Genomic DNA, 24,250 nt, shown 5'->3' on the forward strand with positions numbered 1-24,250 from the left:
TAAAGTCATCTGGAATGAAGAAGAAAGCTTCAGCAGGATCCCAGAGTTCATCAAGAGTCTCTGTGTTCATCTTCAACACCTCCTCCTTCATCAGCTCAATAATGTTGATGTCTGGTGACTGGGCTGGCCAATCCTGGAGCACTCTCTGCTTTCAGGAGCTTTGATGTGGAGGCTGAAGTATGAGAAGGAGCGCTATCCTGCTGGAGAATTGTCCCTCTCCTGTGGATCCTGCAGATCTCTCGCAAGCCCCCATACTGAATGATCCCCAAACCATGATGTCTCCTTCACCAAACTTGACTGATTTTTGTGAGAATCTTGTGTCCATGCCGGTTCCAGTCTTCTGCAGTATTGGTGATGATTGGGATGCAGATCAACAGATGATTCTTAAATCTACCTTCTGTCACGTCATGTTAGTATTTGTTGCTCTTATAACTTTAATCGACAGCAAGACTTTTGTCAGGTAGTGTAAATATCTTGTCATATAGCAGATCTATCTATATATATCTTTTCAAAATACTGAGGTTGGGTTTAGGGAGGTGGTGGGAGGGTCAGTTGCTGTTTTTTTAATACTATTGGTTGGATTTAGGAAAGGGAGAGTGTGGAGTCTGTCGACAGCGTCCTCTGGTGGTGAGAACAGCAGGTGCAAATGGAGAAATTTGAGATCTGAAAGAGCAAACACAGCAGCCCTTGGCGGATTCGCAAAAGCAAAAACTGCAAACTAACACACCTCCTGGGATATATTTTGCTCTCTCCAGAAACGTACACAGGGGTACATAATCAGAATGAGCCTGGGTTGTTTAATGCTCACCCTGTCGAATAGTATTCCCCGGTACTCCCCAGCCCTGTGTGCATTTATACACACTCTGTGGCTCCATCAGGATTGTCATTAGCTGATCTGCCAGGAATGGAGCGCAGAGGATTGTGGGATATCAAAGGCTGTGAAGGATGCATGTGTCCCTCAAACAATATCAGATGAAGGTTTCTCAGGAGACAGAAAGGGAAGGTCAGGATTTGCTCGTGTCTTGATGCCTTCCTAACTGGGAATGTGTCCTCTGAAGACTGCATTTTGCAGCTTTCAGACACAGATAGCGCTCTTCAGTCATGACTAACAAACAAATGGGTGACGTAGTGGCGCAGTAGAAGCTCTCAGGTTTTAGCCTTGGCTGGGTCAGTGTGTGTTTCTGTGTGGAGTTTGCATGTTCTCCCCGTGTTGGTGTGGGTTTCCTCTGTGATCTCCGGTTTCCCCCACAGTCCAAACACATGCGCTATAGGGGAATTGAGTTGGCTAAATTGTCTGGTGTGAATGAGTGTGTATGGATGTTTCCCAGTGATGGGTTGCAGCTGGAAGGGCACCCGCTGCGTGAAACATGCGGGATAAGTTGGCGGTTCATTCTGCTGTGGCTACCCGGGATTAATAAAGGGACTAAGCCGACAAGAAAATGAATGAATAATGAATAAATGATGGCTGTTGCAGCGCTGCATTTTCTGTTCTATATAGGCCAGATATAGATTTTAACCCCATTAGTGGTGTTCAGAGGTCAGACGGTGGGTGTGGGGGTGTGGGGGTATTGGAGTGACACCTTGTTGAGTGATCGTCAAAGGCGACTGTTTGTGAACCGTCTGTATTTTGGCTGCAGTTCATCGAGTGGTTGCTGCACCTCCCCACGCCTGATAGGCACACAATCACAGGAACCTCTCGACCGGGACACAACAAAAGCTGTCAAACCGGGCCTTATTTCCTGCTGGCCGCTGCTCACTGACACAGGAGCAACCGTGCAGACTGACACTTGTGCACTGAATGCTGAAACAGGCTAATGCATTTAAATATATATATAATCATATTTTTTCAATATGTATTTATATTTATTTATTGAATATTTTAGAACAATATACACTGTAGAAATATCCAAACATTTGCAGTTTTTCATATTTTGTGATTCATGTTTTTTAGTCTTTCCCTGTTTATTCATGCTTTAAATTGCATTAAGGAAAGCTTTTAACCTTTAAAGTTTGAAAAGTGACCTTTATTAAAATTTTTAATAGTTTAAAGTGATATTTTGTCTGAGTTGATGTTGCTCACTGTAAAAAAAAATGCAGGGTGCCTCTCAATTCCTTCATGTTGTCCCAACACAAAGTGATGATGTTAACCTAAAGGTGCTGTCTGTAAGTTTGACACCCAGTGGTTGAACTAGGTATTGCAATCCTGGATCAAAACACACGCAAGTGCAGGTTGCCAGATTGACGACATCAACAGGAGTGAGCCTGACTATCGAGCCTAAAGGCTGATTTACATTGTGTTCTATATAAAAGCAACAAGTTTTGTTCTAACCAACAGCTGAGTTATATTTTAGAAACAGCTTCCATTTCTTACACCTGAACAACAGGATAGACTGACAATGATCAGCTCAGCTACAGCTCATGGGCTTTATTTAGTGTTAAATACTAATAATGTGAGTTTGATTGGCATTTTATTTATCAGCACACTACTGACAGCAGCAGCAGATCAGCTCAGATCTGGAGAATAGAATAAAGCGTCTGAAACTGAATTCAGAACTGAGACTCAGAGCAAACCAACACATATCAGTGATCCAGCATCTACATTTACTCATGTTCAAGGCAATGATGTTGAAGGTGCATTTACAATATTGATGTCTTGAAAATATTTAGTTGCTTTATTTTCCAGTGTTGCATTTATTTACTTACTAGTGGTGTACTGGTTTCTGTTTATTTATTGATGATTTTTATATACACCATTTCTTTGTTTGTTTGTTTGTTTGTTTAATCAAAGTATGTTAATCAATGTAATTAAGTACGTATTTTTTAAAATAGTTTTGGTATTATATTACATGTCTATTAAATCACAAAATATATTCAAATATAAGTAAATATATAAACCTTTGTTTATTTATTAATGTATTTATATCTACTAACTGTTTGTTGTTTGTTTGTTTGTTTGTTTGTTTAATTAAAGTATGTTAATCAAAGTATTTAAGTATGTATTTTCAAATAGTTTTCTTAGTTTGATATTATAATACGTGTCTACTAAATCACTAAATATATAAATAGACTATATTTGCATCAATTTATCGTTTAAATATACATTTATCACGCTGAGTTTTGTTAATGAACTAGTTCTTATTCAGAGTTCAGTTGACAGTAATGAAGGCACAGATACATTCACAGTGGTTACCTGATCTCGGGCCAGTGGTTCTCTCCGTGCGCGTTCACGCTGCGCGCTCCCGCGTTCTCTCTCCAGCAGCGCTCGTCGCTCCGCAGTCTCACAGACGGCGCTCGAGGATGCAGCTCTAGACCGCGGAGCAAGTTGGGATCGCGGGCGAATTTCCTTCCCTCCTCGCTACAGAGCAGCGTCAGTATGGTTGCGAAGGACTACCGGATATACTTGCTCATTAAACTAGCGAACTGCAGCGTGGACGAGTCGAGCAGCCGCGGCCGTGGGGTAGGGAGAGAGCTGGAGGTGAGCGCTTACTACCACTGCTGCCTACTGAGTGAGTGAGGGTGAAGAGTTGAGCAGTAAGTTAGTTTTTACTGCAGCCTACTGAGTGAGGATGAAGAGTTGAGCATATTTTGCTGCTGCCAACTCAATGAGGATGAAGAGTTTAACCGTTAAACTGCAGTCTACATGTGATGATGAAGAGTTTAACCGTTAAACTGCAGTCTACATGTGAGGATGAAGAGTTAAACCGTTAAACTGCAGTCTACATGTGATGATGAAGAGTTTAGCCGTTAAACTGCAGTCTACATGTGAGGATGAAGAGTTTAACCGTTATTATGGAAACAGTTTGAGAGTGAGGAAGAAGTTTTAACAGTATTACTGCAGTCTATCAGGTGAGGAAGGATCAAGTTTGCGTATTGACTGAGTATGCAGTTTTAAACAGGTATTACTGTAGTCTTCTGAGCGAGGAAGAAGTTTAACAGTTATGTACTCTCCTGAGTGAGGATAAAGTTTTAAACACTTATTCTCGCTCACTGCAGCCTACTGAGTGAGGATCAAGATATAAACAGTTGAACACATAAATGAAACAAACAGCTAATCATCAAAATTAATAATAATTATTATTATATTTTATTATTAATATAAACATAATCAAATATAATGAGCATTTTAATTTAGTTTATATAACTAAACTATGTTTGTGTTTTCTAAATAGATGTGTTTGTTTCCACATTCTTCTTTTAAAACCAAACCTAAAATGAATTGTTTTTATTACTGCTGACAGATCTGGGGTGCGTTTCCCAAAACCATCATTAGCCAACTAAGGTTGCATGTTGCATTGTTACAAACATAGTTTGTTGATTTGCCATTTCCCAAATCCGTCGCTCCAACAAACATTCGCAAACTGTGCTGCAAACTGGAGCACTCACAACTACACCTCTAGAGCTGTAGTCAGAAACAGTTCCTGGCTGTGTTCTATTCCCACTTATCCCCCCTATGCCCTATTCATTTAGAACATTCTGACATTCAAAGTTGGAATGATTAAAAATAAAACAGCATTAAAGTCATCTCTCTTACGTGTAATTTACTTTCAAACAACTTTTACAGTTCAGTTTTAGCGATCTTCATGTTTACTATTGTGCTCCCTTCACAGTGCACTTTAAAAACATTGATGTCATTTTGAACACAGCCTCATGGCGAAAGCTGTAAGTGACCTGTTATTTACAAGTGGAAATTATTTTAATGTATAGCGGGTTATTTATTAAGTATCTGTACTGGATATGAAACGGGCCTGCTGATTAGAACTTTCTGCAGTGTCAAACTGTAAAAGTAGACTTTTCTAAAAGTAAAAAATAAACAACATACTACTTCATCATCATCATCATCATTATAATTAATATTATTAATAATATTATTAAAGTATGATTTTTTCATTTCTAATAAATAATGAATATAACATTTCATTTTATAATAAATCGTCTCATTATTTATGTATTTATATGATTTATATGATATTAGAATAGTGTCAGCTTTATGTGTGTCAGTGATATGTTTTAGAATAGAATATGTAATGTTCTCAATAATATTATTAAAGCAGACACAGACTCTATATGTGCCGTTTACATATATTTCAGTTAATATGGAGAGCGAGTGCATGATTTCAGCAAATCTAATATTGGATTATTTTAAATGTGTGTGTGTGTGTAAAACAATATCATTTGCACAAAGACATGATGTGGTTCTTCTCTTATGAAGTAGTTCCTCCACCCAGTTTAGAGCATCATTTTGGGCGTTTTACGTTAACTAATGTGGTTCAAGCGATGGATCTGCGACAGACAAACTATGTGTTTTGGGAAACACTCGTCACGACATCGCTCTTTTCCCAAACCATGCATCCTACTATGATACGCTGTTTGGGAAACGCAGCCCTGATTGGCTTCGTCTCTGCTGGTGTAAAATCCTGAATTTGAAGTCATCGTATTCACGATCTCTCGGTTGGCTTGATCAAAGACGCTGAACTCATTTAATGTTTGATTTATGACTGCCAGTATGTAGTTCTCAGGGCAGCAGAAGTCAGATGTCGTTCAGGTTCATGCAGGGCTCGGTGTGGTGAAGCGCACAGCAGATGTCTGTGGTGTTTGGCTTCTTCTCTTGTGGTTTCTGCATCTGTTGGCCATCGTTTCTTTAACGAGGCCTTTTAGTTTAGCTGTTCGTCCATCTGTACACTTGTTCGGTGCAGCTGACTCAGATCTTCATCTTGTTAGCAAAGAGCACCATGAACTGAGCCGTGTGTGTCAGATCAGAGAGAGAGATACACACAATAGCAGTGGTTCCTCATGACTCGCTAATCAAACTGACTTTGAGTCTGTGGTCTGAGTCAGTTCCAATGCTCACTGAATCAGTTCGCCTGACTCCTCCACTCGATGAACCACATGTTAACGCTGATAACCCTAAAGCTGATAACCTTTCCTCTGTTGTGTGAGCCACAGCTGCATTTATGATGCAGAATACAGTAATAGCAAAATTATTTTACCAAAATCTGGGTCAATTTCACATCAACAGCTCCTTTAGTAATATATTCACCACGATTTAAAAGTCGTGACGCGTTCAACACTTATTTTTAAGGAGTTTTTCAACCCTTTCCTTGGGATAGTCAGGGAACTGAATGCAGAGGTCCACCCTGATCAGTGACTGACTCACACTTTCCCACAGAAGCGAGTCCCTCTCAGCCGAACACATCAAAAGACGTGTATCACAACCACTCCTCATGCTTTCATGCCAATTGCAGTAGCTGAAGTTCAAACCTCTCCTCTGAACACATCTGACGCTTCCCTTTGATTGCTTCTGCGTGGACACTGCGCTGATTCTGAAACCCCCCTGCGTGATGGGATCGTCTGATCTTCTGCTACCCATGAGAACTGCTGTTAGCTGTATGGATGTTGTGATAATGTTTGTTCTTCAAGTCATTAGCAAAATCTAGTGAGCTGACTAGCTAGAAAGCGTTCTGCGGTGTCATATGTACGCACCTTTAAAGCTTAAAATATCTGTAGAGTCAACATTTGAAGTGGATTAAAAGATTTTGAAAATTGTCTTAACCCTTAATTTACAACAAGTTTTGAAAACACTTTGAACAGCAGCTGTTACGGTGGCCTGGTGACGAGATCTGTCCTCTGTAAGCGAGATCGTCTTATTTCAAAACGCTCGGTTCAGCCTGTGTGGACTTCGAAGGGCTCACCTTTGAACTCTGTTGTCCTCAGATTATTACGTGATCATCTTTGGCTTTAATTTTTTACCCGGCAGCTCGCTCTCTGCTACTCTCACATGGTCGCCCACTGAAGCTAAGCAGGGCTGCGCCTGGTCAGTAGCTGGACAGGAGACCACATGGGAAAGCTAGGATGCTGCCAGAAGTGGTGTTAGTGAGGCCAGCAGGGGGCGCCCAACCTGTGGTCTGTGTGGGTTCTAATGCCCCAGTATAGTGACGGGGACTCTATCTGTAAAGTGCTTTGAGTGCCCAGAAAAGCACTATATACATGTAAGGAATTATTATTGTTATTATTATTAATTGAGATGTACATTTATCATGGTGTTGTTTCAAGATCGTTTTGCAGTGTCACAAACTTTATTTCTGACTAGAAATATTCATTTTTGGCCAAGATTTTTTACTGCTAATAAGAGCACCTTTAAAATCTGAGCCTGAAGCATCAATCATCGAGACTTTCAATAAACTTCAAATCAATTCAGAATAAAAGAGGCCGTCTTTCACAATTAGAGCACAATGGATGATCCTGAAATATAGCCGTTGTGAATGTCATTTGACATGTAAATGAAAAGCTATACTGCATCAACGACAAGCCAGAACTTTTCTGATCCATTAAAGATCAAATCACAGACTAATAATGTGCTTACTTAAAATCCAAACGATGCTTTAGTTGTTGTTGGTGCGGTGTGTGATTAATCTGTTCATTAAAAATGATTCCTGACGCTGCAGAGAGTGCACTGGTAAACAGACGAGTGTAATCCCTTAATGAAGCGTGATTCATGTATTGATCCATTACTAATTCAGCCCACATGTCTGAGGGGCACGATCAGACCTACATAAGCAAATATTGAATAATCATAGGCTGTTGTTTATTTATAGATGATTTTGGTGCATAGGAAGCGTGAGAAATTAGCTTGCAAGGATAAAGCGTTTTTCTCTTATCAGCATGTATATGTATACCTAATGAAAGATATTGAAGCTTATTGAAGAGTACATTAACCCAGTTTTTAAATTCACTCTTGAATACATGATACATGCATATATAATACAGCTGAAGTCAGATTTATTCGCCCCCTTTGAATTTTGTTTACTTGTTTAAATATTCCCCAAATGATGTTGAAGAGATTGAGGAAATGTTCCCAGTATGTCTGAAAAACTGGCTGAAACTTGCAGTCTCCTTTTAATCACAGCCTTGAGACATTATTTGCATGAGCATCACATTATTGTACAGGGAGTCAGTCCGACAGGCGTGAGTCAGTATCTGCAGGTGTGTGATGAGGCCTGAGGTGTTCATCAGCTGTGTTTGTGATCTTCAGGAACCCAGCACCAAGCGGGTTAAGCCTCTGTCTCGGGTGACGTCGCTGGCGAGTCTCATTCCTCCAGTTAAAGCTGCTCCACTGAAGCGCATCGGACAGACACTGCAGGTACAGGCCTGACTCAGTTTACTGCTGCTCACTCTTACAGAACTTTCTCCTCTGATGCTGTTATTATGCTCATGGGCTTTGACTGCAGTCGTGTTATTTTATTGTGCACATCGAGTTCTGGGCTCAAGTGTTCCCTTACAGAAAAACTACATGAGCCTCAGATGTGCAGTCACATTATAATCGCTCTGGAAAGACGCTTTATAAATAAAAAATATTATTATTATTATTATTATTATTATTATTATTATTATTATTATAATTATTATTATTATTACTATTATCATTATTATTATCATTATTATTATCATTATTATTATTATTAATATTATCATTATTATTGTTATTATTATTATTATTATCATTATTATCATTATTATTATTATTATTATCATTATTATTATTATTATTATTCTCATTATTATTATTATTATCATTATTATTATTATCATTATTATTATTATTATTATTATCATTATTAATATTAATATTATTATCACTATTAATATTATAATTATCATTATTATTATTATCATTATTATTATTATTATCATTATTTTATTATTATTATCATTATTATTATTATTGTTATCATTATTACTATTATTATTATTATTATTATTATTATTATTATTATTATTATTATTATTATCATTATTATTATTATTATTATTTTATTATTATTATTAATATTATTATCATCATTATTTTATTATTATCATTATTATTATTATTATTATTATTATTATTATTATTATCATTATTTTATTATTATTATCATTATTATAATTATCGTTATTATTATCATTATTATTATTATTATTATCATTATTAATATTAATATTATTATCACTATTAATATTATAATTATCATTATTATTATTATCATTATTATTATTATTATCATTATTTTATTATTATTATCATTATTATTATTATTGTTATCATTATTACTATTATTATTATTATAATTATCATTATTATTATTATCATTATTATTATTATTATTATTTTATTATTATTATTAATATTATTATCATCATTATTTTATTATTATCATTATTATTATTATTGTTATCATTATTATTATTATCATTATTTTATTATTATTATCATTATTATAATTATCGTTACTATTATCATTATTATTATTATCATTATTAATATTATTATTATCATCATTATTTTATTATTATTATTATTATTGTTATCATTATTATTATTATCATTATTATTATGATTATTATTATTATCGTTATTATTATTATTATTATTATCATTATTAATATTATTATCATCATTATTTTATTATTATTATCATTATTATTATTATTGTTATCATTATTATTATTATCATTATTATTATTATTATTATTATCGTTATTATTATTATTATTAATATCATTATTAATATTATTATCATCATTATTTTATTATTATCATTATTATTATTATTGTTATCATTATTATTCTTATCATTATTTTATTATTATTATCATTATTATAATTATCGTTATTATTATCATTATTATTATTATCATTATTAATATTAATATTATTATCACTATTAATATTATAATTATCATTATTATTATTATCATTATTATTATTATTATCATTATTTTATTATTATTATCATTATTATTATTATTGTTATCATTATTACTATTATTATTATTATTATTATCATTATTATTATTATTATTATTTTATTATTATTATTAATATTATTATCATCATTATTTTATTATTATCATTATTATTATTATTGTTATCATTATTATTATTATCATTATTTTATTATTATTATCATTATTATAATTATCGTTACTATCATCATTATTATTATTATCATTATTAATATTATTATTATCATCATTATTTTATTATTATTATTATTATTGTTATCATTATTATTATTATTATCATTATTATTATGATTATTATTATTATCGTTATTATTATTATTATTATCATTATTAATATTATTATCATCATTATTTTATTATTATTATCATTATTATTATTATTGTTATCATTATTATTATTATTATTATTATTATCGTTATTATTATTATTATTAATATCATTATTAATATTATTATCATCATTATTTTATTATTATCATTATTATTATTATTGTTATCATTATTATTATTATCATTATTATGATTATTATTATTATCGTTATTATTATTATTATTATTATTATTATCATTATTAATATTATTATCATCATTATTTTATTATTAATATTATTATCATTATTATTATGATTATTATTATTATCGTTATTATTATTATTATTATTATCATTATTAATATTATTATCATCATTATTTTATTATTATTATCATTATTATCATTATTATTATTATTATTATCGTTATTATAATTATTATTATTATTATTAATATCATTATTAATATTATTATCATCATTATTTTATTATTATTATCATTATTATTATTATTGTTATCATTATTATTAATATCAATATTATCATTATTATTATTATTATTATCGTTATTATTATTATTATTATTATATGCAGTCTTGTGTGCAAAGATAGCCACTGCAACAGATCATACATTAAGCAATGATGTGTGTGAAAAAAAACAACACACAACAAACAAATCTGCGCAGTGTATTATATGCCGTATTAAGAGGAGCCAGATCTAATTCTGCTGCAGTCTGATAAACATCACAATCATCAAAAATTGGAAATATAAGTTAAGAAGCAAGTTTCTTGAGAAAACTAAAGGAAAAACAGCTACATCAGCAAACAGAAATGTTAACAAGAGACTATTGAGATCGTTGAGACAAAATTAAGTTACAAACCAACTTCTTATTTCATTGATCTGTACAGATTATTGCAGCCTACCAGAGTCTATACAGTCCTGTCAGGGTTTCTCTTTATTCAGTAATACAGCATGTATTTTTGGAACAGTTTAATTGTGATTTTTAATAAGCTGAGTCATTCATTCAAACAACAAATAGCTTGTTGAACAGCTAGACCGGATAGGTAGACAGATATAATAATAAAACACATAGGGAATAATCCAGTGTGCACAGGACAATGATGTAAATGGGTCACATGTCTCAGTGTTGCGCTGTATTCACTCTTAATTCTCTATTCTTCAGCGGTCCATCAGCTTCCGCAGTGTCTGCAGACCGGAGATTATGGCACCTCGGCCGTGGAGCAGGCAGGTTGTGCCGACCGTCACCAAACGGCGTGACAGCAAGCTGTGGAGCGAGACGTTTGATGTAGGCCTGGGACATATGCTATCCTCCAAAGAAATCAAGAGACAAGAGGTGAACTCATACAGTCGACACTGACACTCAGCGCTGCACATTTACCATCACCTGCAGGATATACTGAACATGACACGCTGTGGGGATCACGGTGCTCTTCTATCATGATGACAAGTATTCACATTTATATGAAAACTTCAAAGAGTTGTATTCATGCACCTGTAGACATTACTATCCGTCAAGTAGGTAACTTTATTATTGACAACAATGTGGATACATTGAAAAATACGTTGGCGTTATCTGTATTAAAGAGGATATTGTATGAAGTAGTTTCATCACTATCAACTTCCAATAACATGAAGCAATATTTCTACAAAGGTTCAAAAATGTTTCTAAACTTTAAACAAACTTTAAACTAAATTTATGAACTAGTTTTGCGAGGATCACATGCTCATGATTGACCACAGCTGGTCCCACATTAGCTAACACATTATGCACCAATCAGACGATTGCTGACTCACTATAAATAACCAGAGTTTCTCACCTCACTTATCCTCGTCTTGAAGATTCCCCCTTTTCACCTCTACTCCTCCTTCTGTTTTTCTTAATAGGGCAGCACGGTGGCCCAGTGGTTAGCACTGTTGCCTCACAGCAAGAATGTCACTAGTTCAAGTCCTTACCAGGCCAGCCGACATTTCTGTGTGGAGTTTACACGTTCTTCCTGTGCTCGGGCAGGTTTGCCCCTGGGTTCCTCCCCCATCCAAACACATGCGACAAGTGAATTGACCAAACCAACTCGGCTCCATAGATGAGCTCTTAGCCAGCAGTATATCTCCCTATAGCGATTCCTAAATTGTCATTAGCCATAAATCAGCAGAGGAGTTCCCTACGTCTACCTGAGCTCAAACTCCCTGGGCTCGAGGATGCCAAACACGCTTTATAACCGATCATCAGCTAAGTGTGAACTCCTGACAGATTAAACAGAGCACAGCAAATCACCTGAGCATGCTGGCGCACATGACTACACTCCCACATAGCACTCTCTGGACCACTTCATCCTAAATGTTTATGTTTGTTGCATTATTCATCCCAGACTATAATCAAACTGAATAGTTTATAAGAGTTCTATAACCATATAAATGTGTGTTTTTAACCAGAATGTCTGCTACATGCACTTTTTTCTTTAAAGGTAGTAGCTCTCACTAAAGCTCTCCTTTATCATCTGTTGGGCAGGCCATCTTTGAGCTGTCTCAGGGAGAACAGGACCTGATTGAAGACTTGAAGCTGGCCAAGAAGGTACACTCTGCTTTATACCATCTCATTTTGAATTGATCACACAAAAATAACACCAGAAGGCAAAAACAAAACTTAAATTACACAACATCCAAAAAACATGGAAGGGGAAGTAGCATACACACATACAGCTAAAGTCAGAATTATTCACCCCCCTTTAATTTTTATCTTCTTGTTTAAATATTTCCCAAATGATGTTGAACAGATTGAGGAAATGTTCACAGTGTGTCTGATAATGTTTGTTCTTCTGGAGAAAGTCTGATTTGTTTTATTTGGGCTAGAATAAAAGCAGTTTTTAATAGTTTAAACAGCATTTTAAGCTCAATATTATTCGCCCCTTTAAGCTATATTTGTTTTGGATAGTCTACAGAACAAACCATCGTTATACAATAACTTGCCTAATTACCCTAACCTGCCTAGTTACCCTAATTACCCTAGTGAAGCCTTTACATGTCACTTTAAGCTGTATAGAAGTGTCTTGAAGAATATCTAGTCTAATATTATTTACTGTCATCATGACAAAGAGGAAATAAATCAGTTATTAGAGATGAGTTATTAACACTGTTATGATTAGACATGTGCTGGAGAAATCTGCTCTCCGTTACACAGAAAATGAGGAATAAAATAAACAGGGGGTGAATAATTCTGACTTCAGCTGTACATATATATATATATATATATATACATAGTAGAAAAAATATACAGATCAGTATATCAAATCACCACATAAATAATAACATCCTCAGGAAAAAACAAGTACAATCCAATCCAATCTTTTTCAGTCAAACTGTTCAACTTTTCCACCAGAATAGATATGAAGGTTTGAGTGTCTCCTGTCTGATTTGTGATTTCATCATAGGCATATCACGACCCTATGCTGAAGCTGTGTATTATGACGGAACATGAACTCAATCAAATATTCGGCACGCTGGACTCCCTCATTCCACTACATGAAGGTGAGCAACAATAGAGTTATTTATCTACTGAAAGACAGAAGATATTACTGAGCAAACTGTGTTTAAACCATATAAACATGTACATGCTGTTCAACAATATTACACAAATGAGAGAAAATCAATAAACACTGATTACACAACAGCTTAAAGTGACATGTAAAGGCTTTATTCACTGCTTAAAATGGATAATAATGAGACACTGGCCGTCTAAAAATATATTTATGTATTTATTTTCTTTTTGGCCTATTCCCTTTATTAATCAGGGGTCGCCACAGTGGAATGAACCGCTAACTTCTCCAGCATATGGTTTTATGCAGCAGATACCCTTCCAGTTGCAACCCATCTCTGGAAAACACCCACACACACTCAATCACACTCATACACATACACTACAGCCGATCAGTTCCCCTATAGCGCATGTGTTTGGACTGTGGGGGAAACCGGAGCACCCGGAGGAAACCCACACCAACACAGGGAGAACATGCAAACTCCACACAGAAACACACACTGACCCAGCCGAGGCTCAAACCAGAGACCGACCTTCTTGCTGTGAGGCGACAGCACTACCTACTGCGCTTCTGCATCGCCCTGCAAAATCTATATTTTTAAGAAATCATTTAATCCTCCTCACAAAATATAAACGATAATCCTGGTGTGTGTACAGTGTGGAAACATCATAGGCAAAGCTCTTATCAATGTGACGCATGAAAACGGTGGCATAAAGACCCAAGCTTTGTCTCTAATCCTGTAGATCTGCTGAGTCGCCTGCGAGACGTCAGGAATCCGGACGGCTCGACTGATCATATGGGCCATATTCTAGTCCACTGGGTAAGATCATCTCACTGCCATGCTACAGTTTCAGCCCTCTAGCAGTTCTCTCCATCTGAAGAAAGAGGAACATCTTTAAAATCGTGAATATGACAGATTTGCAGTCTGGAGTAGTGTGCTAAAGTCAGAGCCGGTTTTACTCTGATATGAAATACCTACTTTCTGTGTGTGTGTGTGTGTACTTTTAAGTGTGTATATATCGTCTGTCCAATATTTAGGAACACACTAGGACTTCTAGTTGCTGATTTGATGATGAAGTGTCTCTATGAAAGGTGAAGGCCTCTAGATTTTGCTGATTTGAGCTCAATAAATCTGATCATGTCTTGATGTTGACTGATTTGATGAGGACAGTGCGCTCTGACTCTGCTCAGACTAAAGTGTCATCACTGAACAGAAATAATGTCCAGTATAGAATATAAAGTCCTGCTGCAGTGGAGACAGAATGAAGATTGTGTCTGACTCCATCATGAGCTTGGAGGACTGCATCCATACATCTCTGACATGACTCACATCACTGATTAATAAAGTCATCTGGAATGAAGAAGAAAGCTTCAGCAGGATCCCAGAGTTCATCAAGAGTCTTTGTGTTCATCTTCAACACCTCCTCCTTCATCAGCTCAATAATGTTGATGTCTGGTGACTGGGCTGGCCAATCCTGGAGCACTCTCTGCTTTTAGGAGTTTTGCTGTGGAGGCTGAAGTATGAGCAGGAGCGCTATCCTGCTGGAGAATTGTCCCTCTCCTGTGGTTTGTAATGTAATGAGCAGCACAGATGTCTTGATCCCTCAGGCTGTTGATGTTGATCATCCACTCTGCAGATCTCTCACACACTCATGCACTAATTAATTATATAAAATCTACAGTTCTCTTTCCCCAAATTAAAAAATTTCTTAAAGAAATCCTGCTGGGCCAACACTTCAGAGTTTAACCCCGCTCGTTCCATCATACCCATCTGGTGGGTGTTTGATCACTGTTGGAGCTCATGTGTGTGGGAAAGTGACCCATCGTACACCTCTGTTTGTTTCTCACCGCAGCTCCCTTGTCTTGAAACCTACAACAGCTACTGTAGTAACCAGGTAGCAGCGAAAGCCTTGCTGGACCATAAGAAGCAGGACCATCGGGTGCATGACTTTCTTCAGCGCTGTCTGGAATCACCCTTTAGCCGAAAACTGGACCTCTGGAACTTCCTGGACATCCCGCGCAGTCGACTGGTCAAATACCCACTGCTACTGCGAGAGATCCTCAAACACACACCCAATGAGCACCCCGACCGCCAGCACCTGGATGAAGCTGTGAGTGTGCTGCCAGTGACATACAAGCTCATGTGTACACTTCACATACACTAAATATATGCAACATATATTTCTAAATATTGCAGAAATGGCAGCTTACATGTATTTATTTCAACCATATTAGCTATAATGTATAAACTAAAACAAACAGTTTAATTCAATTCAAGTAATAGGATAGTCATAATAATACTGTACAATCATGGATAGATTTCATTACAAACTACATTCATACACTGAAAAAATACAGCAAAATATAAGCGCTGACATCCATGTTTTACAGTAAACGCCCTGGTGATACACGCACTGTGTGTCAATATCCTACTGCATAACAATCATTTGAATTTACTCTTTGACCTCTACAGATTAACATGATCCAGAGCATCGTGGCCCGTATTAACACACAGACGGGCGAGTCGGAGTGCCGCTACTATAAAGAGCGCTTACTGTATCTGGAAAGTGGCCAGAGAGACTTGCTGATCGAGAGCTCACGGATCCTCATCTGCCACGGAGAACTCAAGAACAACAGAGGAGTTGTAAGAGCTTCCCTCATTCGTCCTTTCTTTGGGTCTGGGTTTGTTTAACACGGGCTCATTGTGAATATGTAGCCCTGTATATGATTCTGGAGAGCGCACATTATGTAGCCATAGCTTTAGAGTGTGTGTGGCGTGTTTGCAGCAGTATAGTGTGGTCAATCTCTCTTTTTCCTTTTTGACAACACTTTCATGCTGTTTTATTTGCTATTGGATCAGATAGAGATGCAAAAGCTGTATTTCTGGTACTCTCCAGACAATAGAACAGCCTGGTTGAAAATAAAAGCATTGTTCCACCCTAGCTAAACACCAACAAGTGCATTTAAAAGTGTTGTCATTAACAGGCAACTGTCCAGCTCAACAGACGTTTGCAGAGTGAATAAATGTGTCAAACATTATTGAAGAACTCCACAATAAACCCAAAGATCTCTCTCTGTGTCTGTCTGCTGCAGAAGCTGCACGTGTTCCTGTTCCAGGACGTGTTGGTGATCACGCGGGCGATTAGCCACAATGAGCAGCTGTGGTATCAGCTTTACCGGCAACCCATTCCTGTGAGAGACCTGGAGTGGGAGGACCTGCAGGACGGAGAGATGCGAGTCGGTGGATCCATCAGAGGAGCCTTCAGCAACAATGAACGGAGTGAGTCCAACACTAACCCGGAAGCATTCACATTTCTGTGTTTCCCCCACAGTCCAAACACATGCGCCATCGGGGTACTGATCAACTAAACTGGCAATAGTGTACGAGTGTGAATGAGTGTGTGTGGGTGTTTCCCAGTGGTGGGTTGCAGCTAGAAGGACATCCGCTGCGTAAAACATATGCTGGTGGTTCATTCCACTGTGGTGGCCCCAGATTAATAAAGGGACTAAGCCGAAAACAAAATGAATGAATAAGCATAGCATTATATATATACACAGTTGAAAGCAGAAGTGTTCATACACTCTAAAATAAAGAACATAACCATGTTTTAAAAAAATTCATTGATTAGATTGATTAAGCTGGATTCAGATGCGCTAGAGATCGAGCACTCTGAGGACATCTGCTGGTTACAAGAGGTAATGCAAAAAGAAAAGCATCCATTCATTTATTTTCTTTTGGGCTTAGTCCCTTTATTAATCTGCGGTCGCCACAGCGGAATGAACCGCCCAAAAAGAAAAGCATAAACTAAAAATAGACTCATTGTTTGCTGACGTTGTCACAGCTATAGTTATTGCTATATATATAGTTATCGTTTTCCCAGAGATGGGTTGCAGCTGGAAGGGCATCCGCTGCGTAAAAACTTGCTGGCTAAGTTGGCGGTTCATTCCGCTGTGGTGACCCTGGATTAATAAAGGGACTAAGCCGACAAGAAAATGAATGAATGAACATAGTTATCGTCCTCAGTGTGAACGCCACTTTATACTGCTTGATTCTGATTGGCTGATAAGCATTCTAAGGTGCTGTTATTTTGATATTTGGTTGATTTTAGGCTGTTAGAAAGTGACAAATTCAACGTCGAGCCGACATCTTAAACCACCAGCATATTAACATCAAATACTGACATCTATTCATCAGATATGACAATCAAAATTCAACATCTGTGGTAACGTCAACACAACGTCAAGCTAACATCATTACATGTTGATATTTTCCATAAAACTCCCATAAATTTTCCACATTATCAGTGGTCCATCGTCAGTTATTGTTCACCAGTTCTCCTAGTGAACAAAGTAATGACCAAACACAGGGGTGTCAACCTCAATCTGTAGCTATCAGACAAGCCTGGAGCACTCCATTAGTCTGATCAGGTGTGTTTCATTAGGGTTAGCGCTGCAGCCCTTGCAGAGTTTGACACCTGTGACCTACCCTAACATGGCCTGATAATAAAACTGTTGTGAATACTTTAGAGAGCTCTGCATGCTTAAACACCCATCTCTGTTTCTGTTGATCTAGCCAAGAACTTTTTCCGGGTGATGTTTCGTTGTGGAGGACAAACGCAGATGCACTGCTTCCAGGCCAGCGACACCTTCAACAAACAACAGTGGCTCAACTGCATTCGACAGGCGAAAGAAGCAGTGGGATCTGCAGAATCAGAGCCACCCCGAAGCCCGCAGATGGACAGAGAGAGGCAGCATAACGACTGCTCGGACACCATGGAGGATTCCAGCTCTGAATACCCACAAATGGAGCTCGCAGACATCCCCGTCAGCCCTGTGAGAGAGTGAACGCTGCGCTGTGCATAAGCATGTGCTTCTGCTAAACCAGCGGTCCTGTTCACTATTGTGTGATGAAATAGCCATTCAGGAAGCACTTCTCTGTCTGCAGTTTCCTAAAGGATCAGTGGATGATTTGAGAATAGAAATATCCTCAGGTTTTGGAGGAAAGCACTTCAGTGGTTTGAACTTGAACACTGCAGTTTCAGCGCAGCTTCTTCATGATCTCAGATGAGGAAAAAGTGGCTCATGCCGAGTTCACATTGCCAGATTTCAGCTGGCTTTCACCCGCTGGCAGGTTTCATGTAATTGCAGCCAAAACCTTGTCATCTGAGGGAAATGGGTGCTCATTCAGACGAGCGGCAGTCACACAGCGGGATTCTTCATAGATGTGATCTGAGAGAATGGCAGACGTGCTGCTTATCATACTAAATATCTGGACCTGAAAATCATCCTGTGTGAAATGAGTTCTGACCAATAAACACACTGGCCATGACCTACAGCCAATGAGAGAGGAAGATGGAGCACAGCGGGGAGGAGTCATAGACAACAATCTCCAAATAAAGAAGCTTTACTGGAACACAGAGCAGACACCAAGAGGACACACTAGCTGGAGCAGCCGCACACTGCAGCACTGTTTATTCCACTCCAGACCTCCAACATCTCTGCCCTTTCACTGCGAATCAGAGCATTTCAATCGCAAATGATTAATACTTATTGCCATATCCATATCCAGTCTGGATCATGGTCCACAGTTAGTTTCTCATCTCTTCTCGCGAGTGTTTGTGAGCCACACAGTCCTGCTGTGTGTCCTCCTCTCACATCCAACACCGGCTCATTCAGGATATGTACCCCTGTATAGATTTCTGGAGAGCACTAAATACCTCGCAGGAGCTACGTTTTTTGTAGTTGTTGTTATCGTGAATCCACCAGAGGCCGCTGTGTACGCTTTCAGATCTCAAATATCTCTCACAAGTGCCATTCACGCCTGCTGTTCTCACGTAAATCCACCAGAGGCCGCTGTCGAGTGACTGAACAATTGACTGACCCACCCTCCTCCTTCCTTAAACCCAACCCACAGTGTTTTCAAAAGCAATCCAGAAAAAGAAGCAGCCTGATTTGTACCACGTTTTCAGATCTTACCACATTGTCACGCTGTTATTTACTTGTTTATTTTACTTTTTGGCTTTAGTTTTACCTGTTTACCTGGAGCTGTTCTTCACCAGACTCCAACTCCTTCATCACGATCATCTCATCTGCTGACATATGCAGCAAGCCCCTTGGCAAACAGCAGGAAAGCCATCCATATGAAGGTAATCGGTCAGCTGGAGCGAAAGGGAACGGCGTCAGACCACCCTGTAGCATTCGCCATACGCACCTCTGGCTACATATTTCAGGATCTCCAGATTTGTGTACAGGGGTACATTTTCAGAATGAGCCTATGTTGGATCTATCAGTGTGAACACTGCAGAACCTGAACGCTCCCCCTCCTGCTGTTGAACACAGCAGCCATCTGGAGATTTCTTGGTGGAATAAGGTCATTTTCGTAATAAAATACAGATGGATGTGTGTGTCAACCAGCTAATCTTAGCTCTGGGACGCAGTCTTTTATGGATAAAACATGTATAACATTGAAATTCCTATTTAAAATGACCAATCACTCAAACATAGCAGTATACAGTCCAAACCACTGAACACCAGAAACATCCTCTGTATATAACAATATGTATATATAAACAATCAGGAACACTAATGTATATATAGTCAACAGAATAAAGATGACAAGACAGAAGCTGCGTCCGAAATCACACACTCATTCACTCATTTTCTTTCCGGCTTATTCCCTTTATTAATCAGGGGACGTCACGGCGGAATGAACCGCCAACTATTCTAGCATATGATTTACACAGTGAATGCCATTCTAGCCACAACCCATCACTGGGAAACACCCATACACACTCATTCACACACACACACACACACACTGCAGACTATTTAGCTTACCCAGTTCCCCTATAGTGCATGTGTTTGGACTGTGGGGGAAACCGGAGCACCCTGAGGAACCCCATGCCAACACGGGGAGAACATGCAAACTCCACACAGAAACACCAACCGACCCAGCCAAGACTCAAACCAGAGACCTTCTTGCTGTGAGGTGATTGTGCTACCCATTGCGCAACCATTCTACCGAAATCACACACCTCCATACTATATAGTGCACTAAAGTCAGTATGTGAGCTGAGTAGTATGATCTTCACCACTGGCTTTCGGGATCTGTGGATGGATGGATTTGCTGTTCAGTGTTTGGACTCTCAGTAGTGATTATTAAACCACACTGAAATGAACTGAACTGAACTGAACTGAACTGAACTGAACTGAACTGAAACACTAAATACTGAACTCCACTGTTTACATTCACTATGATCTTCTATGTGAAGCTGCTTTGGCACCATCTACATTGTAAAAGCGCTGTACTAATGAATTCAGTGTGGTTTAATATTCACTGCTGAGAGTCCAAACACTGAACAGCAAATCCATCCATGATCCTGACCCATGCTAAGCCAGCGGCGACAGCGGAGAGGAAAAACTTCCCCAGTTGACCAAAGTGAAAGATAAAAACCCGCAGAGAGAGCAGGCTCAGCTGGGCTCCACCATGTCTCCTCTGGACAAATGTCTTGTGCGGAGCTGCAGTCCAGGCGCCGGAGGCTGGAGATGTCCATCATAGGGAAGCTGCATGAGTAGGTTACAGTATAAAGGTTAGTCTCAGGAATACCATGTTTAAGTAAAGTATTGTCAGTGTTTGTTTTGTTGATGCCAAACCCCTGGAGTGCATTCTTGCTGTGTTTACTATTGTCATGTATGACTGAAGAGTTAAACTCTGATTTGATGTTGACTGTCAGATTCGTGCTTTAGTCTTGATGGAGTCTGATTGACTCTGAGCCTGTGGAGCTGTGTCTGGTCACCTCTCCTGGAGGAATACACTGTAGCTTCACTGGAAACGCTCTGCCGTGGCATCATCGTGTTTTGTGTGTGCAGACAGACAAAGAAAACCGCCTTCGCCACACATAAACGAAAGTGTTTGCTGTTTCTGTTCGCTCAGGTTTACTCGGTTTGAAACTATCCAAATCCTCTTTACTCTGTTTTTTTTAAACTCCTCATCTCCAGTGTGGTCCGGGAGTCTGTCAGAGGGTTATTCATGGTTTGTTTTTCACCTGATCTACCTTGTGTAGTGGATCTATACGGTTGCTATTAAAAGGATCTTCAGCTCTGGAAATCAGAAATGATGTGAAGAGAGGGATTTGGTAGAGCCAGATGGTAAATTGGGATGTAAATGTATGTTTAATGACTGGAGTATTTTCAATAGTGTGCAACACAATGAAGAAACCCGAATAAAATGTGTCAAATCTACATTTGTTTTGATTTTATTGACTCAAATTAGCCTGAATTAGCCAACATGGGCTCGTTTCCTGCTGAAAAACCCAGCTTAAACCAGTCTAGGCTGGTTTTAGGTCGACCAGCCTGGTTTTAGAGGGGTTTTGGCCATATCCAGACTGGTCTTAGCTGGTCAGGCAGGAAAATTACCAGCTTAATCCAGCTTGATCTTCAGCCTGGTTTAAGCTGGTTTTAGCTGGATTTAGCTGGTCATTTTCCAGCCTGACCAGCTAAGACCAGTCTGGATATGGCCAAAACCCCTCTAAAACCAGGCTGGTCGACCAGCTAAAACCACCAAACTAACCTAGGCTGGTTTTTCAGTAGAGTTCTGAAACGTTCCCTCATATACATTTCTGAGATGGGGAATTATGTAGCCAGAGGAACGTATGGCTGTATATCGTCTACAAAAATGAACGCTATGAGGCGGTATGACCCCATTTCTGTTCATGCTTACCAGCTGACTGCTTACCCCTGCATGGATGACTTTTCTGCCGAGACCAGTTTGCCCAGTGGCTCGCTGCACATGGTATGATGCCTCTCCTTTGTTTACACTGATCAGCTGACCGTTTACCTCTGTATAGGCGGCTTTCCCACTGTAGCCTGTTCGTCCCTTTAGCTCGCCATGTATGTCGGTGGACCTGAGATGCAGAGAGGAGTTAACCACGACGTCAGGGTGCGAGTCTGATGAGGAGCGGTTCCAGAAATCAGCTAAGACAAAAACAGAATCTAAACAATCAAATAAACAAGTAAATAGCAGCGTGAGAATGTGCTACAAATCAGACGAGGGCTTTGCTTTTTCTGGATTGCTTTTGTAAATTGTTGAGGGTTTAGGGAAGCGGGCGGGCGGGCGGGTCAACTAATAAAATTATTTGGGTTTAGGGAAGGGGGAGGGTGGGTCAGTCATCCGGTCAGTCAAACAGTCAGTCACTAGTGACCTCTAGTGGATTTACGTCAGAATAGCAGGCATGAATGGCACTCGCGAGGAAAATGTAAGATCTCAAAAAGTGTGGCCCTTTCACAAAACAATGAAACGTCTATAGGGCTGTTTCCAGAATGAGCCTCAGGCTGCTGCGACGGCTTTCTTTCTGGATCACTTTTGACAACACTGTTGGTTGGGTTTAGGGAAGGAGGAGGGTGAGTTGATTGGTCACTTGACAGCGGCCTCCTATGGATTTATGTGAAAACAGCAGGCGCGTATGGCACTAGCAGAAGAAATTTGAGATCTTAAAAAGCGTACACAGCGGCCTCTGGTGGATTTGCGAAAACAAAAACTGAGAAAAATGTAGCTCCTGGGACGTATTTAAAGCTCTTCTGAAACGTATACAGGGGTACGTATCCTGAATGAGGTTGTAACTAGTTTGCATATTGTTTTAAAGACACCTCAAAGAAATGCATCGTAACAATGTAAATGCACAGCCGCACTGTTCATCCGCATGTCAGAAAGTTTTTAATTATTTAAATAGTAATCAAATCTGTCATGTTTTTGTTTCCATTTTTGACATCAATATTTTTTTTATTCGTTAATGCTCACACACACACACACACACACACACACACACACACACTCACAAACACACACACACACACACACACTCTTGCTTTTAATATAATCTCTGTGGATGTAAAATTCTCTCCTCTTTCAGAAGTGTTTTGATGCAGAGGTGTGAAGTTTGACTTCAGCTTAGCATGTTTACTTACTGTTTATCTTTATACAATGGAAAATAATGAGCTGGGAGTGCTGAGTCCCGCTAGTGTTTCTCCAGTGCAGCCGATCACGTTCATAATGAGGACCGCCGGGATCCAGAGAACATTCAACTCTATTTACTCCACTCCTATTTGACTATCACTACACTTACCTTTCAATATATGTGTGTGTGTGTGTGTGTGTGCGTGTTCCTCTGTAAACCCTTGATTGCACATGCTGCCATTCAAAACTTTGGGGATGTGTGAGATTATTTGCAGTCTGCTTTATTTATTCACCGCTGCCTCATTAGTTTCATGGTAACAGTGTTTAATTACAGTGAAATAGGAATATATAGTGTTAAAGACTTATAATATATTCTCTTAATAGTTCAAAACGTGTATTTTAAAATTCAGTATTGTGCAGTTTAATATATGTTTGGATGATAACAGTGTTTGAATAATAAGTAAAATACAAGATTTGTCCTCTTCAATGCACGACACACCTCATTCTCTGACCCTGAACCTTTAAATAAGACTGAATCTTTTTTTTCTGCATCATTTTCTTTTCCTATTTAAAGTGTAAGCCTAAAAATGGTTCATTTGTATTTGCAGGTAAAGTATCAGACACGTTTTCTCCATATTAGTAAGAGCAGAGT

At 38.2% G+C, this 24,250-nt stretch overlaps 1 protein-coding gene across 5 annotated transcripts in view; it reads left to right on the plus strand.

The window, feature by feature from the left end:
- arhgef3 (Rho guanine nucleotide exchange factor (GEF) 3) overlaps window positions 1-21,887 on the plus strand; it is a 46,485-nt gene extending 24,598 nt beyond the window's left edge. For 3 of the 5 annotated variants that reach the window (XM_005161867.6, XM_073936688.1, XM_005161868.6), the window contains 9 exons: window positions 8,030-8,137; window positions 11,279-11,449; window positions 12,623-12,685; window positions 13,542-13,638; window positions 14,390-14,466; window positions 15,500-15,757; window positions 16,120-16,290; window positions 16,740-16,926; window positions 18,220-21,887. In XM_005161867.6, the coding sequence (XP_005161924.2) occupies window positions 8,030-8,137; window positions 11,279-11,449; window positions 12,623-12,685; window positions 13,542-13,638; window positions 14,390-14,466; window positions 15,500-15,757; window positions 16,120-16,290; window positions 16,740-16,926; window positions 18,220-18,491 (1,404 nt within the window). In that variant the 3' untranslated portion in view covers window positions 18,492-21,887. 5 annotated transcript variants of the gene reach the window in all.
- The last annotated feature ends 2,363 nt before the right edge of the window (window positions 21,888-24,250 follow it).

This window comes from Danio rerio, chromosome 22 (assembly GCF_049306965.1).
Source record: "Danio rerio strain Tuebingen ecotype United States chromosome 22, GRCz12tu, whole genome shotgun sequence".
NCBI classification, from domain to species: Eukaryota; Metazoa; Chordata; class Actinopteri; order Cypriniformes; family Danionidae; genus Danio; species Danio rerio.